General features: G+C 41.7%; 1 protein-coding gene across 1 annotated transcript; it reads right to left on the reverse strand.

Moving 5' to 3' along the window:
* Positions 1-1932: 1932 nt before the first annotated feature.
* On the reverse strand, positions 1933-20296 carry cacng8b (calcium channel, voltage-dependent, gamma subunit 8b). The gene is made up of 6 exons (XM_029452444.1): positions 19817-20296; positions 11454-11738; positions 10462-10686; positions 6641-6724; positions 4892-5032; positions 1933-4571 (listed from the first exon to the last, which is right to left on the reverse strand). The coding sequence occupies exons 2-6, from the start codon at positions 11482-11484 to the stop codon at positions 3775-3777; spliced, it is 1278 nt and encodes a 425-aa protein (XP_029308304.1). The 5' UTR covers positions 11485-11738; positions 19817-20296; the 3' UTR covers positions 1933-3774.
* Positions 20297-20769: the final 473 nt, after the last annotated feature.

Raw genomic sequence — 20769 nt, forward strand, 5'->3', positions numbered from 1 at the left:
CCCCTTGTCAAGGAAGTGACACTGCTTCCCTCTGCCCTAAGGCATCTGAAGTATCATCTCTTGTAAATGAAGGGGCCCCTGTAGCTTGATCCTCACTGGAAGTATTCCCACTCTCCTCCCTACCAGTGATCAACCGTATGAGGTCAAACAAAACCTGCCAAGTGGGCCTGAAGGGACCAAAGCCAACATATCCTCATGAAACTGTTCTTATGAAAAGTTATTTAGATTTTTGATTTGTTTTCCTATGAATGTCCAGCAACACGAGCGATCAGTGCGCCTGGAGAGCAGAACCTGTTTAGGAAACAAAACTACTTGGTTAGGTTTAGAAGAGATCGTGGCGTAATAACTACGAGAGTGGCGTTACTTACGTACTAAAGTTACTTTACAAATAACGTTGATTTCTGGTTTCACACAGCGGTCTCCTGGGTGAAAGTGCTGTGTTTTTTGACCCACCATCCCTTTACTACGTCGCCTGTCGTGGCTCAAGATTACATGGGTTATATACAAATTATAGCGTGGCTTATATGCGAAATTATAGTGCGTTACTGCATTATAGTGTTGGTATAATTACAAACAGTGTATGAGAGCAGCCTGCCAAAGCAGACCTTCACAGCACTTTGTAATTGTTCATTCTAAAACATGCATGAGGTACCAGATGGACCCATCAGCAAAAGAAAATGTGCTCAGGTAGGGTGGTGGTCACAGAAAAGTACAATGAATTAACTTTCAGTTGCTTTTCTCATTATCCTATTTGACAAACACCGCCCATCTGGCGCTTCCCATATATTTGCAAATATTATGAGCCTCAGGTCTGACATTGAAGGTCGAAGTCTTTTTAGGATCCCAGCACGCCAAAGATTGCTGAGTGACCTTGAGCTTGAGTAACTACTAAGAGCTATGTTTGCTCACTAATGACAAACAGTGTAATAGCCCAGTGGTGGAAAGCAACTGAATGCATTTACTCAAATACTGCACTTCAGTAGAACTTGGTTGTATTTTAGCATTTACATTTTATGCTACTTTGTACTTTCCCTTCACCACACTTCAGAGGGAAATATTGTACCTTTTACTCCACAACATTTTTCTGACAGCAAAAGTTAGTTTTAAGTTTAAGATTTTTACATACAAAACATATGATAAAGTTACATCGTTGTCTCTCATTGAAAAATCCAGAATTTATGAATCGGCAAATATTGTTCATTGAATCTGTACAGTGAATATCAAACATCCAAGTGAAGTAACAATGAATAAAACACACATTTTTGAGTCGAGGGAGACTTTACAATGTTCAAAGCTGGACCTATACTTAAGTATAAGTGTGATATTGCTACTTTTACTTAAACCTGCAATAAGTGTTGTTTTTTGGATATGAGGGACTTGTTAGCAAAGAGTTGTTTACCAACCAGCTGTTACGAAGCAACATTATCATTTATTTGGAGTCTTGTTTCTGACGAATATAAGTTCAATATTCACTGTTTTAGCTCTTTTTTTTGGCCTCTACCAACATCTGAGGTAAATATCTGTCTCTTTAGTTGCTAAATGCTCCAATATGTCCACCAGCTAGCTGCTTACTGTGTCGGTCTGCTGTTTTGATGCTGAGCAGGTGGTGCATAGTCAGTTATTAGAGCTTTTTTGCTGAAAACAGCTGCCTGCTGAAACCGAAAACGTTGCAATGAGAGCGGTGGGAGTGAACCAAAACCAAAAGTTGCTGCCGGACAAACTCTCTATGAAGCTCTGTTTTCACATTGTCATTAGATACATTGTTATAATAAAAATATTGATTACAGCCACTTTAAGTAAAGCAGTCTGAATACTTGACTGTCTACAGATGCTCCTAGGGGATACTCGACACACAGGTACATGCTCACTCTGTACTTCAGAAGAGACTTCTTCTTTCTATGCAAAAAGAAACAAAAGACAGCAGTCTGTGAATATGTCTGTTATTGTTTTTTTTTATAAACTTCGTGCAATACAGTGTTTAAGTTTATCACACATTTAGATAAACCATAATCATTTGTCTAGATATATCTATTCTCAACTACATACTATTCATATTGCCCACATAAATGCTATCTGTGTGCAGTTTTTATCACATTATTCTTTTTTTGAAATGAAATCAAAGAAATGAAAACGTATAGAATCTGGAAGCGTCTGGTTGTTTTGTTTTGCTTCTTCATTATATCATGTAGCGGCGTGTCCATGGTTTCAACCCGGATCTGCAGTCACTCGGGACAGTTTAGAAGACAGAGGTGGGCGGCGGGCGGGAGGCGGGAATGTGTTTACATTCTCATCAACATAAACAGACCATGTCAGAGTTCAGACTCAGGAGTCAGCGGTCAAAGGGGAAGCACAGTGAAAAGAATCTTTGGGGAGGTTTAGGGGGTCGTCTCTATGGTGAATCTGTTGTTGGTCATGTGATAAAGTTGAGGAACGCTGATCATGTGACCAAATATGGGCAAAGGGGGGCAAGGGCAACAAGTATGGCAGCGCAGGGTTGAAGGATGAAACCACCCAACTAGAGTCCAGGGAGGGCACCGGGAACAAAACAGCCCAAAATGCATACCCAGTTTGAACAGTGGTCCCGAAAAACGTATCTATAGACTTTACAAATATATGTATGCGTAAATTACAATGTACATGTATCTTTTCAAAAGTTTTTCTCTATGGTGTTTTTTTTAAACCCTCTCAACCCACATATACATATTGTCTTTTTTTTTTTTGCCACTGAAAATGATGAGTTGCATGTCTCACTTTGGGACTCTTCATAGAAAAAAATGATTAGGTTTTTTGTTTTTCTGCTCAGGCAGTAACCTTTACCTGAATCTGTACAAATGTATTATTCTATGTCTCTTTTTTCTGCTTCCTCCAGACAGAGGTTTCTGTTAATGCCCAAGAACAAACATCTTCAACACGACTATAGCTACAAGTACTACTGTTAACACTGATTAGAATGGAAATAAGACTAACAGAGGCCCATAGAAAACTCAGACTTATAATAACAATGAAGTTGGTCAGTTTTCTCAGTCACTCACATTATTGTTGCATTTCTTTCAGTATCAATATTGGAAGACAATTTACAGTATTCAAATCTGAATTCATGTTATAAATGAAAATTATATAATATGGGGTAAAAAAAGAAAAATACAGGCCCTCATTCTCCCACATATTGTGCACACTCATGCTTGACACTTTGACACAGTTACACACAGCTCACTGGCAGTCCCAGTGGCTCTGCATGGAAGAAATTCACAGTAAAAGTCGTCGAGATCTAAAATTAGAGTGAAAATAACATGAAAATTCAAATTTTCATTCCAAACTATAGTGTTTGCAAATACGGCTAGCCTGTAATAACGCTAAGAATAATCACAACAACAATTTTACATTAATGATGATCTGGTTAATTAGCAGTAATATTGCACAAAAAGTATGTGAAACATTTTCATAATAGCCCAAGGTTAATTGCGTTTGATCATTAACAAAATAAATCATTTCTAGCATGTTAAAATATCAAAATAGTTTTATTGTGAAAGTTCATTGTTGTTGTTATTATCACTCTGTTATTACTCATCTTGTTTTTGTTCTCAGTGAGATTGAGCAGACTAAATAACAGTGAACATGGAGGGAGAGATTTAGCATTTCACCTTTCTGTCTGTCTTTCTATGTATTTCCTGTTGAGCCACACAAACACAGTGCTCCTCTCTAAGTTGCGTCTTTCCTTACTACCCATCTTCCTTCTCTCCCTTCCTCCTTGCCTCCCCCTCTCACACCCTCTTTCTACACAGGCGTTGTCTTCCTATTGAGGGTGTTAGAGTTGCTCTCCCTGTCTCCCTTCAGCCTGTCCAGAGTCCCCATCCCTCGCTCCCTGTCTACTGTGGACGAGGTGAATGGTGGAGGGCCGGAGCCCACCGAGTTGGGCATCGGCGCGTTGGAGTTGGAAGAATTGGAAGGGTTGTGGGACTTAAGCGAGGGAAGTGTACCACTCATCATCACCCCCCCTCCCCCTCCATCCTTTGGGAAGCAGTTGTGGAGCTGGTAGAGCGTGGCCCTGTCCACCGTTCCATACATGGGCGGCAAACCCCCCAGTTTGGGGTCGCGGGACAACGTGTAGAGAGAGATGTCGCCTCCAGCCAAGGCCGTGTGGGAGCGAGAGTGGGGGTTCGGTAAAGTGGATACTGAGATGGGGCCCTGGGAAAGCAGCGCAGAGGGGGGTAGGCCAAAGTTCTTGCCCCCACCTCCCCCTACAGGTGAGGGGTCTCGGGAGCGGGAGGGGTCGGTGGAGCGGGATGAAGAGCGGGAGCGGCGGCGGAAGCGGTAGCTGGGCAGGCGGAGCATGGCGTGCGTGGTGCTCTTGAAAATGTCGGTGCGCGAGCGGCAGCGCAGCTCCTTGTTCTTCTCGATGTAGATGTTGACAGCCAGCACCCCCACCATCTCGGCCATGATGAAGGACAGGCCTCCAAAGTAAAAGGACCAACCATAGGAGTACTGCCACTTCTTATCCTCATCCTTTTTAGGAGAGATGTCCCCGAGTGCGGCTGAGATGTACACGATCACACCAATTATGTTACTCAGACCTGAGGGAGCACAGAAAGATGGTATTTACAAAAGAGCTAAATAAACTCAGACAGATCAACTTACAGTACCAATAAACACATTTGTCTGACATGATGATTTGCGACAGTCTCAATAAAAGACAACTGGCAAGATGAAGGTTGAATGTAAAAATCTCTATTAGACTGACAGAATAGTCTAAACACAACTACACTCCCAAACAAAGCATAACAAAACTGTTATAGGCAAGTAATGTTCTCCAGACCACCACTCACACGAGCAGTCACACACATATTAGCACATATACCTACACACAGATGCACATGTAGTATTTTCAAGTTACCTGCAGCCACAAAGAGAATTCCCGCCCCCAGGATGATGTTCCTCTTGCTCTTATAGAAACGACTAGCAGCAATGCAAAGCCCTCCCATCAGCAGCAGGATGGCACTGAGGATCGGGAAGATGTTGGAAGCCCTGACTACCCCTATGCAGAGGAGATATAATAATGGTGAACAGCAAAAACTAGAAAGGAGAAAGAGCGTCAATATGTGTTATAATAGATGAAAAGATTTTTTATCAAACCCTGTTTTTAATAGTATTTGTGGTTTTCATTGATTTCAGCTACAGACATTTACATTTTGTAATAGTAGTCCACCATTCCCACGCTGGATTCAAATTGCCTACCGACCATACTGATGTAGACTTGTAGTCCATTGTTAGTGTTTTTAATTTTATGAAGCTAAAGGTGGACTAGTGTTCGACGTGATGACGCTTAGCAGTCTCATTAAGCCACTTGTTAGCAACAGCCTTATTTAAGACACAAAGAGCTTCAGAAATTCAAGAGTCGTGTTTTATGTTGAGGAACAGAATGTTAAAATCTCTTAACCTCTATATAACTATAAGCGTTGGACAAACATTTTTGTTGGTAAGAGTGCTCTGGACCACTCTAAAATGTTCTCTGAGCTAAGAGAAGAGCAAAACTATCCCAGAAATCAATGGGTTTAACAAAATAAGAACCAATCGTGGATAAAAATAAGAGGCTTCCTGCATGAGGCCCATTCTGACACCGAAATGCCATTTTTCAGACGTTCGATTGTTCGAGTCGCTGTCTCGGCAACATACTCTCGCGAGATCTGGCAACACCAAACGTTTAACGTTAGCCAAACTGTGTCAAAAGCTAACATTCGCAAACGCCCTAGCTAACTTATTCTTGTAATGCGTAATGGCTTTTAGCTGTGTAAATATCGAACATTAGCAAATGAAAATATAGATACATTACACCTCACACACTTAGGAGACAGGGAGTGTATAACATTTCATACCATTGGTGCGGCATGTTTAATCTTTAGTTATAGAGCATCTTTGACTGAAGTAAAAAACTAGGCTTGCTGAAACCACGATCGCCAACAACTAACAAACACAAAAAGTGTTAGCTAATACCACATAACCCTGGACAGTACAAGGAGGATGCAGAATAATAGTAACAGAGAAAATGAAAATGGTTAAAGCTGCTCCATTAAAATATACACATAATACTTGGAGAGGAAATGAATTAATCAGTCTTAGACACACGATTGAATCAAACCCTTCCCATGTGGCCTTCAGGTCTGCCAACCATGCAACACACACACACACACACACACACACACACACACACACACACACACACACACACACACACACACACACACACACACAGACATTAACACTCTCATCTAGGACAACTAGGCCACGGGAGAGAAAATGCCACCTAAATGCCAGCAAAATGCCTCTGCAACATTGTAAACAGAACACAAGCTTTTCTTTATGTATGCACGGGCACACATGTAGCTTATCATGGAGCAGAAAGATATCACTGCAGGGCACTGAGAACAAACTAGGGCACCCCATCTCCCCTGACTTTCTGTACACAATGTCACATGTTTATTTCTTGCAGAGATAATCTTCTGAGAAATGAGAAATAATAACCCAACGTTTAAAAAGTAATGGAAGGTGATTTTACACTTTATTTTATATTCTCTTTCTTATTCCTAACCAGGCTTCTCTCTCATTCATTCATCATCCATGTCTAGTAATGCTTGTTTTGACTTACGTAGGACGTACTCTGCCCCGTCATGGTCAAAGTCTGCATCTTCTGGGAAGTGGTTGATCTGAGAACACACTCCTCTCTTTACTCCTGAAATATGAGAGAAGAAACAGGGGTGACCAGACACAAAAAAAGACAGGAACTCATAACCTTAAGAAAAGGAGCAAATATCCTCCTGAGAGACAAACTGATTGACACCTGAACACAGCCATATCTTTGTTAGAAAATCTCTTTTTTGAGTCCAAGCATATGTGCCAGATGATAAACTTCAACACACTGATAAGAGCATCACAATGGTTCTTCTTAATGCAAGTTAGTAACATCACATACATGTACAGTAAACACATAAACATGTAAATACATACAAGTAGGCATACACAGGCAGACAGATAACTACCCGCCGGGGTCTTGCATGTAGACAGACAGACGAACGGAGGGATGCACGCACGATGATGACAGCACACCACTGTTGCTGATGGATGGATTGTGAGAAAGATGAATGGAAGTGATGGGATGAAGAGACACAGACGGAGGGAGAGACGGACAGATGTGGGGTGAGCTGGCCTCTTTCTCACAGCTCTTATATTTCCACAGGTCGGTCTGTAAAGAAACGGAGGTACATCAGTTGAGCCACGGTCATCATCAGTGCTATCAGCCTCAGACACAGGCTCAACAGACTGTTTCAGGTGGCGTTTATACATTACTCTTTTAGACTTTAGTGTAAGTTGGCATTTTTGACCGATTACCTTTGGTTCCTAAAAACACATGTTTGCTGGAAGGCTGATTAGTGATTCTCTGAATGACTTACTGCACCTAAAACATTGCATCTCTACCAGCTCCTCATTACAGGACATGAACTTTTAAGTGGCCGTGTTAGCTGCCTTGTTCTGCGTTATCCTCACAACGTCATAGGTCAGGAGGGCTGAGCGATCCAAGGTAAAGTGTTCAGGTTGCAGTCTTCCCTCCTGGAGTGGTTTTGAGTCCCACTTTGAACAATAACCTTTAATACAGGTTCCAGTACTATACACACACACACACACACACTCACACACACACAACTGTTTTGTTGTTCTTTTGGGACATAATGTGCAATATCATGGACATCATACACTTACCTGTATACAGATTGTATACTGTACATACATAGCTGTATGTCAATTGTGATACATATCTATGATCCTTCCATAAACCTGTTTATATTTTATGGTATTGCAGATGCCAGGGCGTACGTGGAAAGATTTTGAATAGCTCAACTAATTTGAATAAGACTAAAAACTAAAATAAGATTTAATGAAAAATATAAATAAGAAAAGAAAAGAAAAGAACAATTATCATATTGAGTCAGTTTTTACACAAGTGTGCAAAAGTTAACAAGTGAGCAGAAAGTGCAAACTGTTACAATGTGAAGACTAAAAAAACAATTGATAGGTAGTTGGATAGAGTATACATAGATGAATATAAAGCTAAATTGATACATTGTTAAAACAGATCGCTGAGTCCAAGTGATACTAATACTAAACTTCAGTTGTATAAATCATAACCATATCCACTTTTATATAATAAATAGTATTAATTTAACAAACAGATCTGACGCTTTGTGTCGCTGAAGGGGTACCTGAGTTCAGCTGTGGCGTTAGGTTATATATTAATAAAATAATTCTACAAATAAAATAAAGTAATGACTGATGGGTAATTCAGTGCAGCCCCACCTTCCGTAAACCTGCAGAAGGGCTGGAGAGGAGGACAGGACACATCTCTTTCCACAGCATAATGTGCCACCCACCCACGGGCATAAATCTTTCAGAGCTAGCATGTCCTGCATTTCTACTCCAGCTACACCTCACTGCATCACTGCACGACGACTGAGCATCTATCTTGGCTGAATACTCCACAGACATCAAGGATACTTGACCTCTAAGCCATGCCAAGACACTGTCAGCTTTACTGCACCACAATGTGAAAGGAAAGACTGCAAGAGAGGAAACTACAAGGAGGGGAAAAGGAGGAGAAACCAGTGAAAGATTAAATTTAATGTTTGGGGGAGTGAGACAGAGGGATAGCAAGTGGAGAAACTGAAAGAGTGAGGCAACGGAGGGAGTGGGTGGGGGTGCACTGCAGCAGTGCTGCAAGGGCTAGAGCTTATCTCTAATTGGCTGCTTTGCTATCAGGAAGCTTAGAGATGAGGACAAATTAGCTTTGTACAATGACCAAGCCCAGGATGGGCCGGGGATGCTTTATAAGGAGAGCCAAGAGGTTTTCCTGGAGACAGAAGTCTGTATGTGAGCAAAGGCACAGATCGCTAACTCACACCACCCCTTTGGCTGTAGCTGCTTCACTGTTAACTCCATCACAGCCTTTACTGTTGAGTGTCAGCCAGGCAGTGTAATGTATAATGAATTAGTAGCTTGTGTTGCAGTGACAAGCTGAGGATTGAGAGATGGCCACTGCCAGTTTTTGTAGCTTCCGACCACTTGGAGTGAGAAGTCGATGGGCGTCGAGGTGAACGTGGGCCTTTTGTTTCAGCACTTGAATTACATTACTGTACTGCAGCCTGAATCAAACACAATGATTAATGGATTATTTTGAGTGAGGGTTACGCTTCGGTATCGTGTAATTATACTGCAATTATGCTAAATTGTTTTCTTGTCACTATGGTACGGGCTAACAAGTACAAATAGAGTGTGTATATGTTGATGCTAATAATGATTACTGATAGTACAGCAGTCCTGCAGCTTCCTGAACAAAGTGTCCGAAGGTCAAGTGAAAGACGGACACGGCTGGACATGTTTACACTCATCCCGCTTTGCAGAACATGAAATAAACAAATTAATCCAACGGCACATGGTGACTGACAGAAAATATGTTTACACTTAAAAGCTTTGACATCGCCAAGATATTTTCATTCCGCTGTAATGAGTTCAGTTCAGTTGGATTCATCGCTACCTCCAGTGTCCAGTGCCACCCACTCCATTTTGGCAAGTGTTAAATAGTCGAATCACAGCAGAAAGGCAGAAAGACATGAGTTTGTGATTACAACAAAGTACAAATGCTGAAATCTCTACAGTAATGTGTGCACAATTTAAATAACTCTGCAAGAAATCTCTCTATTACCCATCCCCCCCCTTACCTTACACATTTAAGGAAATTAAGAGTAGAAAGCAAAGGAATAGTTCGACATTTTGGGAAATGCTTATTCACTTTCTTGCCCAGAGTTAGAAGAGAAGATTAAAACCATTCTGTATATGAAGCTACATCTAGCAGGCAGTTAGCTCGGCTCAGCACAAAAACTGGAAACAGGAGAATTTGACGTTTTTACGCTTCAGTCTTTGTACGGAATAAACAAACAAGATATAACGTGCTGATTTAGAGGTGCTGGTATGTAGATTTTGTTTCACCTTAGGACAGAGTCAGGATAGCGGTTTCCTCCTCTTTCAAACTTATATGCTAAGCTATGCTAAGTGGCTGCTGGCTTCACTCATATTTATGGTATCAATCTTCTCATCTAACTCTCAGCAAGAAAAGCAAATATGTGCATTTACCAAAATGTTGAAGTATTTCTTCAATCTTCAATTGACTGCTTTATTTTTCCTGCTCACCACTTGAGTCCCTACACGTCCTGAAAGAAAGAAGGACTCGTCTGACTACATTTGGGTACATTATATACTAAATGGCTAGAAAGAAACCAGAGCTGTGCTGATCAGCTTTCTCTGCATCCATTTCACTGAAATCAACAGCCTCAACCAAAGCAAACTTGTTCCAGCATGCATCGCCTTCAGTCCAAATCCCACCCATAGACACAAAAATGTCTCCAACAACTTCTTCTTTACCTTCCAGGCAGCATATCCTCCACAGTCCAGAGTGGGTGAGCGCCCCAGGATCCTTCCTGTCCTTGTTATGAGGGTCATCCTGGGTAACATTGGCTGTGCTGTTGCAGATGAGGGCACGGGAGTATAGCCAGTAGTCCGTCCCTATTGCCACCGTCATCAGGCCGAAGGCAGCGAATGCCCCCACGGTGGTGAGAAGGATCTGGATCCCCTTCTCACACACCATGCCTTCAGAGAGAAAGGATGGGAGGAGGAAGAGAGGAAGGACAGGGAAATAATGTAAAAGTTAGAGAACAAGAAAGAATGGAGTAACTAAGAAGAAGTGTGTCATACACAAAGTGAAGTTTATTGAGAAGGACGGCAAACGTTCAGGTGAGATGATGAGGGGCAAGAGAAGGTGAAGGTGGGAGGCAGAGAGGGAGGCGATGAGAAAAGGAGGAGGCGAATGTGGGAGGTGCGTAAGTGGCTTTATGATGTGTCCTTGGAGGAGAGTTGGATGACTCTGCTGACTCCGCTTAACAAGACAGAATTGATGTGAAACACAACAGATCACACCCTCCCAATCTCAGTGTACTCCATATTCATGACCCTGACACCATTCCCCCCTCAGAATCAGCAGGGCTGGAGATGAATACACAAACACACACACACACACACACACACACACACACACACACACACACACACACACACACACACACACACACACACACACACACACAGCTCTAACATAATATCACCTTGTACCTGTTTATTAGGAAGGGAATGTGAGCGCACCTTTGACATACAAACATGCATGTGTGGATCATACAGCCCGTCACATTGAACCATGCATGTGTTGGATGCACTGAAGTTGTCTCAGTGGCCTATAATCGCTACTGTAGATACTCTCTTCTATGTTCAGCATTCATAGTTTCCCTTTTACCCGGATAATACCGATTCTGACAGACAATTTAGAAAAGACTGGAGCAAGGTTTCAACCAGTCAAGACTTACCTGACGGCGAGTTTCTATCCTTCGACTCCATCTTGAAATCTTTCTTTTCCTCGTCAGTGAAGAACGTGCTGTCCCCTCAATCCGGACAGCATCCATCTACTGTTTTCACCCGCTCCCCTCTCTCCTTCTTGCACTCGTTCTCTCTCTTTTGCCTCTTTCTCTTGCTCTCTCTCTCTTTCTTTCTTTCTCACTGGAAAGCTGTTGCTGGTGGAGATTGTGGATTGGACGGTTGTCCCGCTCTCCGTCCGTTAGCAGAAAACTTGCACCATGGTCACTGCTCTGCTGCTGCACATGAAATAAAGTACATTTTATTTAGTAGTATCAGGCCATTTACAGATACATTAAATATACAAAGTACAAATACAAATATTTGTATTACGATAGTATATAATTAGAAGTAGAATCATTCTATCGGAGCTGCAAGTCATCGATTAATCTGATGATTTGTTTTATCCCATATTGTTGTGTTCACATTTTGTTTAATGCTCATTGAACGATCGCATTTCTCAATTTTATCTTCATCCTTTATTTGCCGTTTTGTAAGTTTTAGAGCGCAAAACAATTTGTCAATTAACCAATTGGTCGATCGACAGAAACGAACCACCAACTGTTTTAATAATTTATTAAGTGTTTATGTTGTTTAACTACCAAACATTAGAACATTGTTCCAGCGTCTCAGTTCTTAGGATTTACTGCTTTTCTTATGTAATAGTAAACTGTTAAAAAAAACCCAGCATTTTGAAGATGTCACCCAGTCTTTAAGAAATCCTAATTGACATTTTTCTCAATTTTCAAACATTTCATAGACCAAATGTTTATTTGATGAATTATTAAGAAAATAATCGAAGATGTATTTCATAATGAAAATATCTGCAAAACTACTACTATTACTTCTCTGTGTTTTGTGCTAATTAGCAAATGTTAGCATGCTTTCACGCTAAACAAAAATGGTGATCATGGTAAACATTGTAAAATGACATTTAATGGAATATTGGCATTATCATTGTGAGCATATTATCGTGCTTATATTAGCATTTAGCTCAAAGCACCGCTGAACCTAACTACAGCCTCACAGATCTGCTGCTAGCAGGGCTGAAGACTCTTGATGCAGATTCATTTTCTGTCGATGGACTAATAAACCCATCAGCTCTACATTCTACACTACGGATGCTTTATTTAAACGTCGTAGAACCATAGTGGAATGATGCTTATACAGATTAGAGTAATTATAGGTGACAGCATTACAGGCTAAAGACAGAATGACTCCACAGCGAGTTGCACTGCATCTAGCCTGAATAAGAGGAGCAAGAGGGGGAGGCAGAGAGGACCAACCCGACATTGTTACCATAGCAACATTGAATTCCAAAGTCTGGATCAGCATAGAGCGAGGGGTGGGGGGGGGGGGGGGAGCGAGGCAGGCAAGAGATAGAGGGAGAAAAGAGGCAGAGAGAGCAAAGCAGAGAGAGGGCAGAGAACAGAGATGGGAAAGAAAGAGGTAGAAATGAGGGGGAATATTTCAAATCACTAGCAGAGTGTCGACTGTGAAACCCAGACAGACCAGTGCGCTAATGCTCTATCAATAGATTTGTGTGTGACTACGGTGACACAGATGCTCCCAAACACACACATGCACGTGTACTCTCCGACACATGAATAAAGACAACACGCCATGGAGAGAATGAGAAGTAACCGCTCCGTTGGTGTCTGTTTTTGATGAAATAAGGAAAGAATACGAGGATATGATAAAGCAGCATGGATTATTCAACAAACATTATTTAGCAGACATAATGCAGTGCAGTCAAGTCTGTTAATATTTGATGATGCAATATGGCACCGTGATCAAAATAGGTTACATCCTGTTTGCATTGTGAGACCCAAAACAGAGCTGCCTCAGAGACAGAAGGAGAGACGGTGTGTTGTGTGTGTGTACACATTTCCTCTCCACTGCATCTGAGGATGGGTCTAGTCCAATCTTATTGAATCCCAGTAATTTTCCCCTCAGCTCCCCTCAGTTAGACAGTTAGCCTCGTATCTCTGAATTCAGGCTCCTTATTATGTAAACTGTCAAATGACACCACTCCAGTTTGGCTTATTTATACATTGTGGGTTCATATGTGCAAGTGAATGTGATTGTGCATCTGTCTGTCTGTATGTCTGTCTGTGTGTGAGTGAGTGTGTGTGCGGGCGTGCATGCGTGTGTGTGGGTGTGTGTGTAGTATGACCTTCCAACCCTATCAACATACTGCCTCTCCCTGAGGAAACTACATGTCCAGAAGGGATTACACTATCTCCAAGGCCTAGAAACGCAGTATCTAATATGTGTGTGTGTGTGTGTGTGTGTATGTGTGCGTGTGTGTGTGTGTATGTGTGCGTGTGTGTGTGTGTATGTGTGTGTGTGTGGTCTTTGACTCCAGTATTTAATGAATGACCTTAACAATAACCTACTAAGTTATTCCCCTTAGCAAAAACTCCCCTGTGTAAGAGATCATAATTGTCATTTAATTATCTGTAATTTCTATTTTCCACCAATAATTAAGAAAGAGGGTAACGAGGGGAATGAGAGCAGGAGAGCGTGAAAGAACAAGAGGGCAAGAAAAAAAGAAATAAAGTGTGAGAGTTGAACTAAATGGGTTGGACTGTACAAAACTTATTTGGGGGAAGAAGGGGTCAGAAAGGGAGGAAAGGTATTCTCATTTCTTCTTTTGGCTCAATGTAGGATAGTATGGCTTTTTTGGAGGGAGCAGGGACCGTCTTTCATTTCTTTCTTCTCCCAAATTCACACTTTATTTCAGCCTTCCTTTGCAATATAGTTAATGGTTACATCGAAGAGACCTTAAGAGTGCACGTTTGCCAGATGCAGAGGATAACAGGGTTTTAATAATGTGAACAACAATAAATGTTGCTTAAAGATAATAATGTTTAAATATGTGTCCATGGTGCTTCTCATCTCTACTTGAGGCTAGCGGCTCGAGGCTACATTAGCCGCTACTCCATCACGAGTCGTATGAGTGAAACATAAAGTTCCACCACCTCAATAATTTTTGTATAGTCCCTAACGGCAACAGATTTGGCAGGATTGATGAAAATGGAAAATGGAAAAGGTAATTTCAGATTTAGAATATGTGTAGATAAAAAAAACTTTTCCATAATTCTGAGCTTCCCAGAGCTAACCTACTCTTGTGATGCTTTTATAGTATGTTTGCAACACTCAGGGCCATCCAGAGGCCATTAGCTAAAGCAGCAACAAAGGCCGTGGCTTTAGCTTTGGCAGCTAGCTGGTACAGGCCCCATTTATGGGACCAGGCCCTCACTTGTCTGAAAACTTCAGATGTAATCATATCTACCTGCGTGACTCATTCCCAGCATGACAAAATACCTCGTATAAAATATAAGCACACCCAATGAGTTGTGGCTCCAATAATGCAGCCATAAATCACACAGGAGATTTGAATTTTGTAGCAGCTGCTCCATTAGCTATTCATTGCATAAATCAACTACCAAACTGCTTGTTGAATAAATGATGACATCTGTAATAAGTTTTTTCCACACATGTGAAAGGCAATGATCCTGTGTGGGCATGTGAGAGTGTTTTCAGTGTAGATACACAACACCGGTCCAACACCACAGTCACACAACATTAGCTGTTTCATGTCCAGGAGAGGAAATATAACCGAACGCAGGGATATAGTTAGTGAAAATGACATAAGCTTATACTGACTGCTTGACCAAGAGAAGAAAAATTAAATGCACTAGGCCTACTTATGATGACAGCTCTAAATATATAAACAGCGTATTCTATTCTGAGTGCTTGATGCAAACATGCCTAAATATTCAGAGCGGTGACTCTTGGTAGCTGAGATGATTTCTCTTCTTAATCATGAGAAAAAGCTATACACCTGAGCTCATTGCTGCGATCCCACAGCTGGCTAACACACACACACATTTACATCTCCACACACTCACATGCATGCCAGACACACACGCAGGTGCACAGAGAAAGATCAACACGCAAACAAACCCTTAGCATGCAAACACATATGCAGCCTCAAACCCCCACAACTGTTGAAATGATGACAATAAAATCATAAAATAGGTCATCTTTAAAAGGCACTTCAAAGCGTAGCAGAATTGCCATAAAGCCCATGTGAAGAGTCCACCAAGATCCTCAGACTGCATGTGACCAAGACTCTGCCTGTCTGAGCAGAACAGCCTGAGGAGGCAGTGACAGTAACACCTTGGTCTAAGAGGCTCCCGAAATAAAGTGTCTCTGGATGACCTGACGCTCATGAACCCATGAACATATGCTTAAAAACATGAGCACGTGCAAACACGCACATGCATAAAGACGTCCCTCTTCACTGAGTAAAGTGACAGCAAATCTAAATCAAGATGGCCCCTTAAATTCATGTTTTGTTTTACGGAAAGAAGTGTTTCATTTATTCCTGCTATATCAGTGCAGCAAAGGTGAAATAAATTAAGTAATTTAATAATTGCAGATATCAAAGCTCCTCAAAAAAACAGGATCTCTTGATTATGTATTATGTATGTGAGCTCAATGTGATGTCCTGAAATTGCTCGTTTTGTACGACAAACAGTCCAAAACCAAAACAAACAACAGGATATGAAACTGAGAAATGGCTCGTAGCTTTGCCTAACAAATGATTAAATAACATGAATGAATGAATAAACGCTGCTGTGAAACAAAAACAAATAATATTTTGGAATTTTTTAAGGGAATACGTGACCTCGCTTTCTTGTTGAGAGAAGATGAGAAGATCAATAGCACTCTCCGGTTCAGAGTGGTATTGATCTTCTCATCCATCTCTCGGCAAGAAAGGGAGGTCGCCAAAACGAGGTTCCCGAAACGTCAAACTATTTCTCGAACTCGAGGTCCACTTACTAGCTTTTTCAATGGCTCTCAACCCCATCTCATGGTCTTCATTAGTAAATACAGTTTATGACAAGTGACAACTGAGCAAACTCCTTCTGTTGAGGAAATGTGGTTAAAAGCTCCCGAGAAGATCCAGTAAGTGGACCTTGATTTTATCAAAGATGTTGAATTAACTTTCTGCCAGTCAACTGATTAATCAACTATTCTTTTTCAGGTATTTACAGGTATGTCATCAATGTTTTTTTTGCTAAATATTAAAGTGATACACACAACCTTCTCTGTACTTTTCTTGGCATACATCTTTGAAATTGTAAAAATGCTGATGAAGCTGTCTGATGAATTTAAATACAGTATGGCACTATGGTACTCATACTTTCAAAATATGGCCCTGATAGTTTAAAACATTTACAAGAATGGTGTGCCAATGTTATTTTATCTAATATTTTAATTCTGCTATTTCTATAATGGTACTTCAGACTCATTTACATCAACACTGTGATTATTGTACTGTAAATGCTCTTATTCTGTCCTTGTACTAATTGTTATGTTTTTGCTGTGAAGCACTTTGTGCTGCATTTCTTGTATGAAAGGTGCTATACAAATAAAGCTTATTATTATGGTACCTTATACAGTGTTGTAATGAGTGAAGCAGCTTTGGTCACAGGTCACATGTTGTGTATCTCCAGTCCAGTGAGCACGCTCGCTTGTCAGACATGCTAACACTGTGTCTGCTGTATGTTTACGCTGCATGCCTCCGCACAGACAGGTTGCCTACAATATATCACTGACACGATACGGTTCAATCACAGGCTCTTACAAACCCTGCTCTCAGAGGCTGCGCTAACTTGAGCGAAGCACTTAAAAACACCAAAGCTGGAGGTTAATTGATGCATGGGTCACAGCCATTGAGACAGGAGTCAATTAGAAAGCTACGGATGAAAGCCTCTGCTCACTGGAATCATAAGCAATGTTGTGTACTGAATCAGCAAATACAGGAAGCCCGTGTTTGATTTGCACAAGTACGATCATAAGTTCAAATTTACTTAACTTACTACAGTAAATATGCAGGATTTGGTTTCACTGACATTGGTGTATAGATAAGAAGATGCACATTTTATGTGATTGAACTCTTTTAATTTGATAATAATCCCTGTTAATGGACCCTGAGATCATATTTAAATTAAGTATTTGAGACTGTTCGTCTTGCACAATGCAGGGTTTCCTCCTGAGCTCCCCGAAGAGAAGAAAGAACATTGTGAAGCCTTACTGTAGACCATCAAGAAAATTGCAGCAAAGGCATTGATCCTCTGAACAATATAGCAACATGACAGATGTGATGATCATTGCAGAATTGCTTCTCCTCGGAGAGAGAAACAGAGAGTAAGAAGGAGATGAACGGCCAACAGGCAAACAGCTATGAGAGAAGAGAGAAACAGCGAGGCGAAAGCGTAAACCTTCTGAAGTTACAAACACACTTTCAGATTATTCTGGACCGCTCATGCATTAGATGGTTATGATTTGGCCAGCGCTAAAAGACAACTATAGCCGGTGTGAGCTACGCACCGGTATTGACTGCAATGAGTCACCTTACAGCGTAAACAGCAGATCTTAGAGGCAGCTGAGCGGTTTTTGAAAGTAATCCAAAATCCACAGAGACATTCATCAAGGCCACAAACACATATCACACATAGTACAGACAGTGTTTCCCACATGGGAGGCGAAGGGGCTGAGGGGGCGTGACCAACAGACGGTGGGACCAACCACACCTCACTGAAATGTCCTGATCATTGATGGAGAGGCGGCAGTCAAAGGCTGCACGATGACACAAAAAATACACTTTCTGGTGACTGCTTGGAACGTGTTTGTATGTATCGCTGCACATAAGTTAGCCAAGCATGCCCTTTAAGGAAGGTTAAAGTTATGATTTATACTGTTGTGAAAAGTCGTAGTCCTGCAGTGATTTTGCCAACTAGAGTTTAAATTATTTATGTCAACTCCGTGTTTTACGATGCGTCTATTGAGGTGTACAGAATGGCGATTAATTAATCGTGCAACTAAGTTTCTCATCCACAATTATCTATTTTTCAAATTGCAATTAATTGTAATGAAGTAAATTAAACAAACCTACTATTTAACTATCAATCACAACCCAAATATTGACAATAGCCCTTTACAGGTAGGGTAAGTGTGATGATGTACATATCAGAAAGTTCAACTTTATCCTTGTGAAACTGCCCACACCAAGTGAGAGTTGGATCTGCATTACAACCCTAAAGGAGCAGGTGCTGCTGATGGACACTTGTGCTGCTGTAAAAAAGGAAAGGCCAGTCCCCATACTGAAGAGATGCAGCACCTGAATCTCAGCTCAGCTCAGAGGAGAAACGCTTGTGCTATAACTGCAGGTGACCACATTTGGTTACATCACATCAGATGAAGATAATCCTTCAGAGTTGTACCTGTCATGGGCTGCAGCCCCAGTGAAGACAGGTATAACTCACAACCATGTTTTTTGACAGTGCACGCCACGGTGACTCCTGAATGCTGCATTGCACACTCCTATAGCATCTCCAATTTCGAAGACATTTTATTCCACCTTTCGCCCAGATGTGATCTGAGCTGTGATGAAAAATGAATGATTGATGCGGTGCCAGATGTTTGGTGCCCTTTACCTCTGGATCTGTCAGAACATCGAGCACAGGTTGGCCAGTGAGAGGAGACAGTGGGCTGAAAGGAAAATTAATCTCATAACGCATCAGATAACATGATGTGGCCCAGGTCCAACACGAAGCTAAGATGTTGGCCCTGCACTGTGAGAGTCCAGCAGCAGATCAGCAGAAGCTGTGAAGACCCCTGATTAGACTAATACAAGCTCGGAGCTCAGAGCGTGCATAACTCCAGTATAGTGATGCGGACTGCGGTGCATTCATTAATAGAGTAGGCTACACACATCACCCTGCCTGCATAGGCTACACGGTGGAAAATGGACGCCTAGCATCAAGCGGCCGGTACAGAGAAAACTCAGTGGACTGGGACACAAATCACACATTAAGGGACACATCCACATCCACAGAAATCACCCCTGATTGTGCGACCATTTCAGCACATACAACAGATATTTTAGTCCCCACACCTGCGGTGCGGATGCAGGGAGAGCTTCAAACGAGCTATTATAAGGGTACATTTGCATAATAGACGTTGCCGTCGCTAATTATAGGCCCGCGGAAATAGGTGGGAAAATTATCATTCAACATTTAATCAGAGAAGTGGCAGAAGTCTGAGAATTATTATCATTATTTTTTTGTGTGAATTCCGTAGTCTTCATTGTCAGTAGTGGGCTAAGTTGCAGGCAACGTGAAACAAATCAATGTGGCGTGTAAATTACACTGAATGAACTGTGATCCATTAAGCTGCAAAGTAAAAACAACTGTGACACAGTATAATTATAATCATTAAAAGCTTGGAGAGGTCTTACCTGCAGGCTTTTTTTTATTTCAGAGATTCGCAGCGCGTCGCACTCCCAAAGAGCAGGAGATGGAGGGAAAAAGAAGATAGGGGGTGGACGGTGGATGGGCTGAATAACGGGTCTATCGAGGCAAAAAATAAATAAATAGAAAGGGGATGATTAGAGTTGATGAAAATAAGAAGCACGCGAGGGACTGGATTCTCAATTCCGGATAAAACATTTAAATCAGCCAGTGATGGAAAAGGGTTGAACATGCATTAAAAAAAAGGCTAATACAAAACACGTCACTGAACACGGATTTGTCTACAGTGGATGTGGCCGCTGCTTGTGTGTACTCGGGGAGAATGCGTCTCCCCCCCCTCCCCTCCGGTTGGACGAGCGCTCGCGCCTGCCTGCCTGCCTGCCTGTCTTGCTCCTCTATCTATTTCTCCCACACTGAGCGCGACGCAAGCAACTTGTCGCATCCCACCAAAACTCCTCAATGATGTGAATGATGCCGGATAATGTCAGAATCGACACAAGATGAAATCTACTACAGTATGTTCCGCTTCAACATCACGGCGAAGGTTCAATCCCCCCCACCCCCGCCCCCCTCTCTCTCTCTCTTCTCTCTCATATTGAGGGAATTGGTCTGGATGTGCTTATTGGAGCGTGTGCCGCGCGCGCAGGGCTGTTTGTAAGTAGCCTACTAGCCATGGCCAGGTTATATATATGTATGTATGTGTGTGTTATTGATGTCAATATATATATATTTATTTTTTTGATGGAGAGCCACTCGATGGAGCGCTAGTTGGACACTTTTCCTCTGTGGTGATGATGATGATGATGATGATGGGGGCCGCGCTGGTAGTTCTGGGAAATGCAGCACGAGCGAAGCCCTGCAGAGAGAGAGAGAGAGAGAGAGAGAGAGAGAGAGAGAGAGAGAGAGAGAGAGAGAGAGAGAGATTTGTTCAATCATTGAG

This window comes from Cottoperca gobio, chromosome 16 (genome assembly GCF_900634415.1).
Source record: "Cottoperca gobio chromosome 16, fCotGob3.1, whole genome shotgun sequence".
In the NCBI taxonomy this organism is placed as follows: Eukaryota; Metazoa; Chordata; class Actinopteri; order Perciformes; family Bovichtidae; genus Cottoperca; species Cottoperca gobio.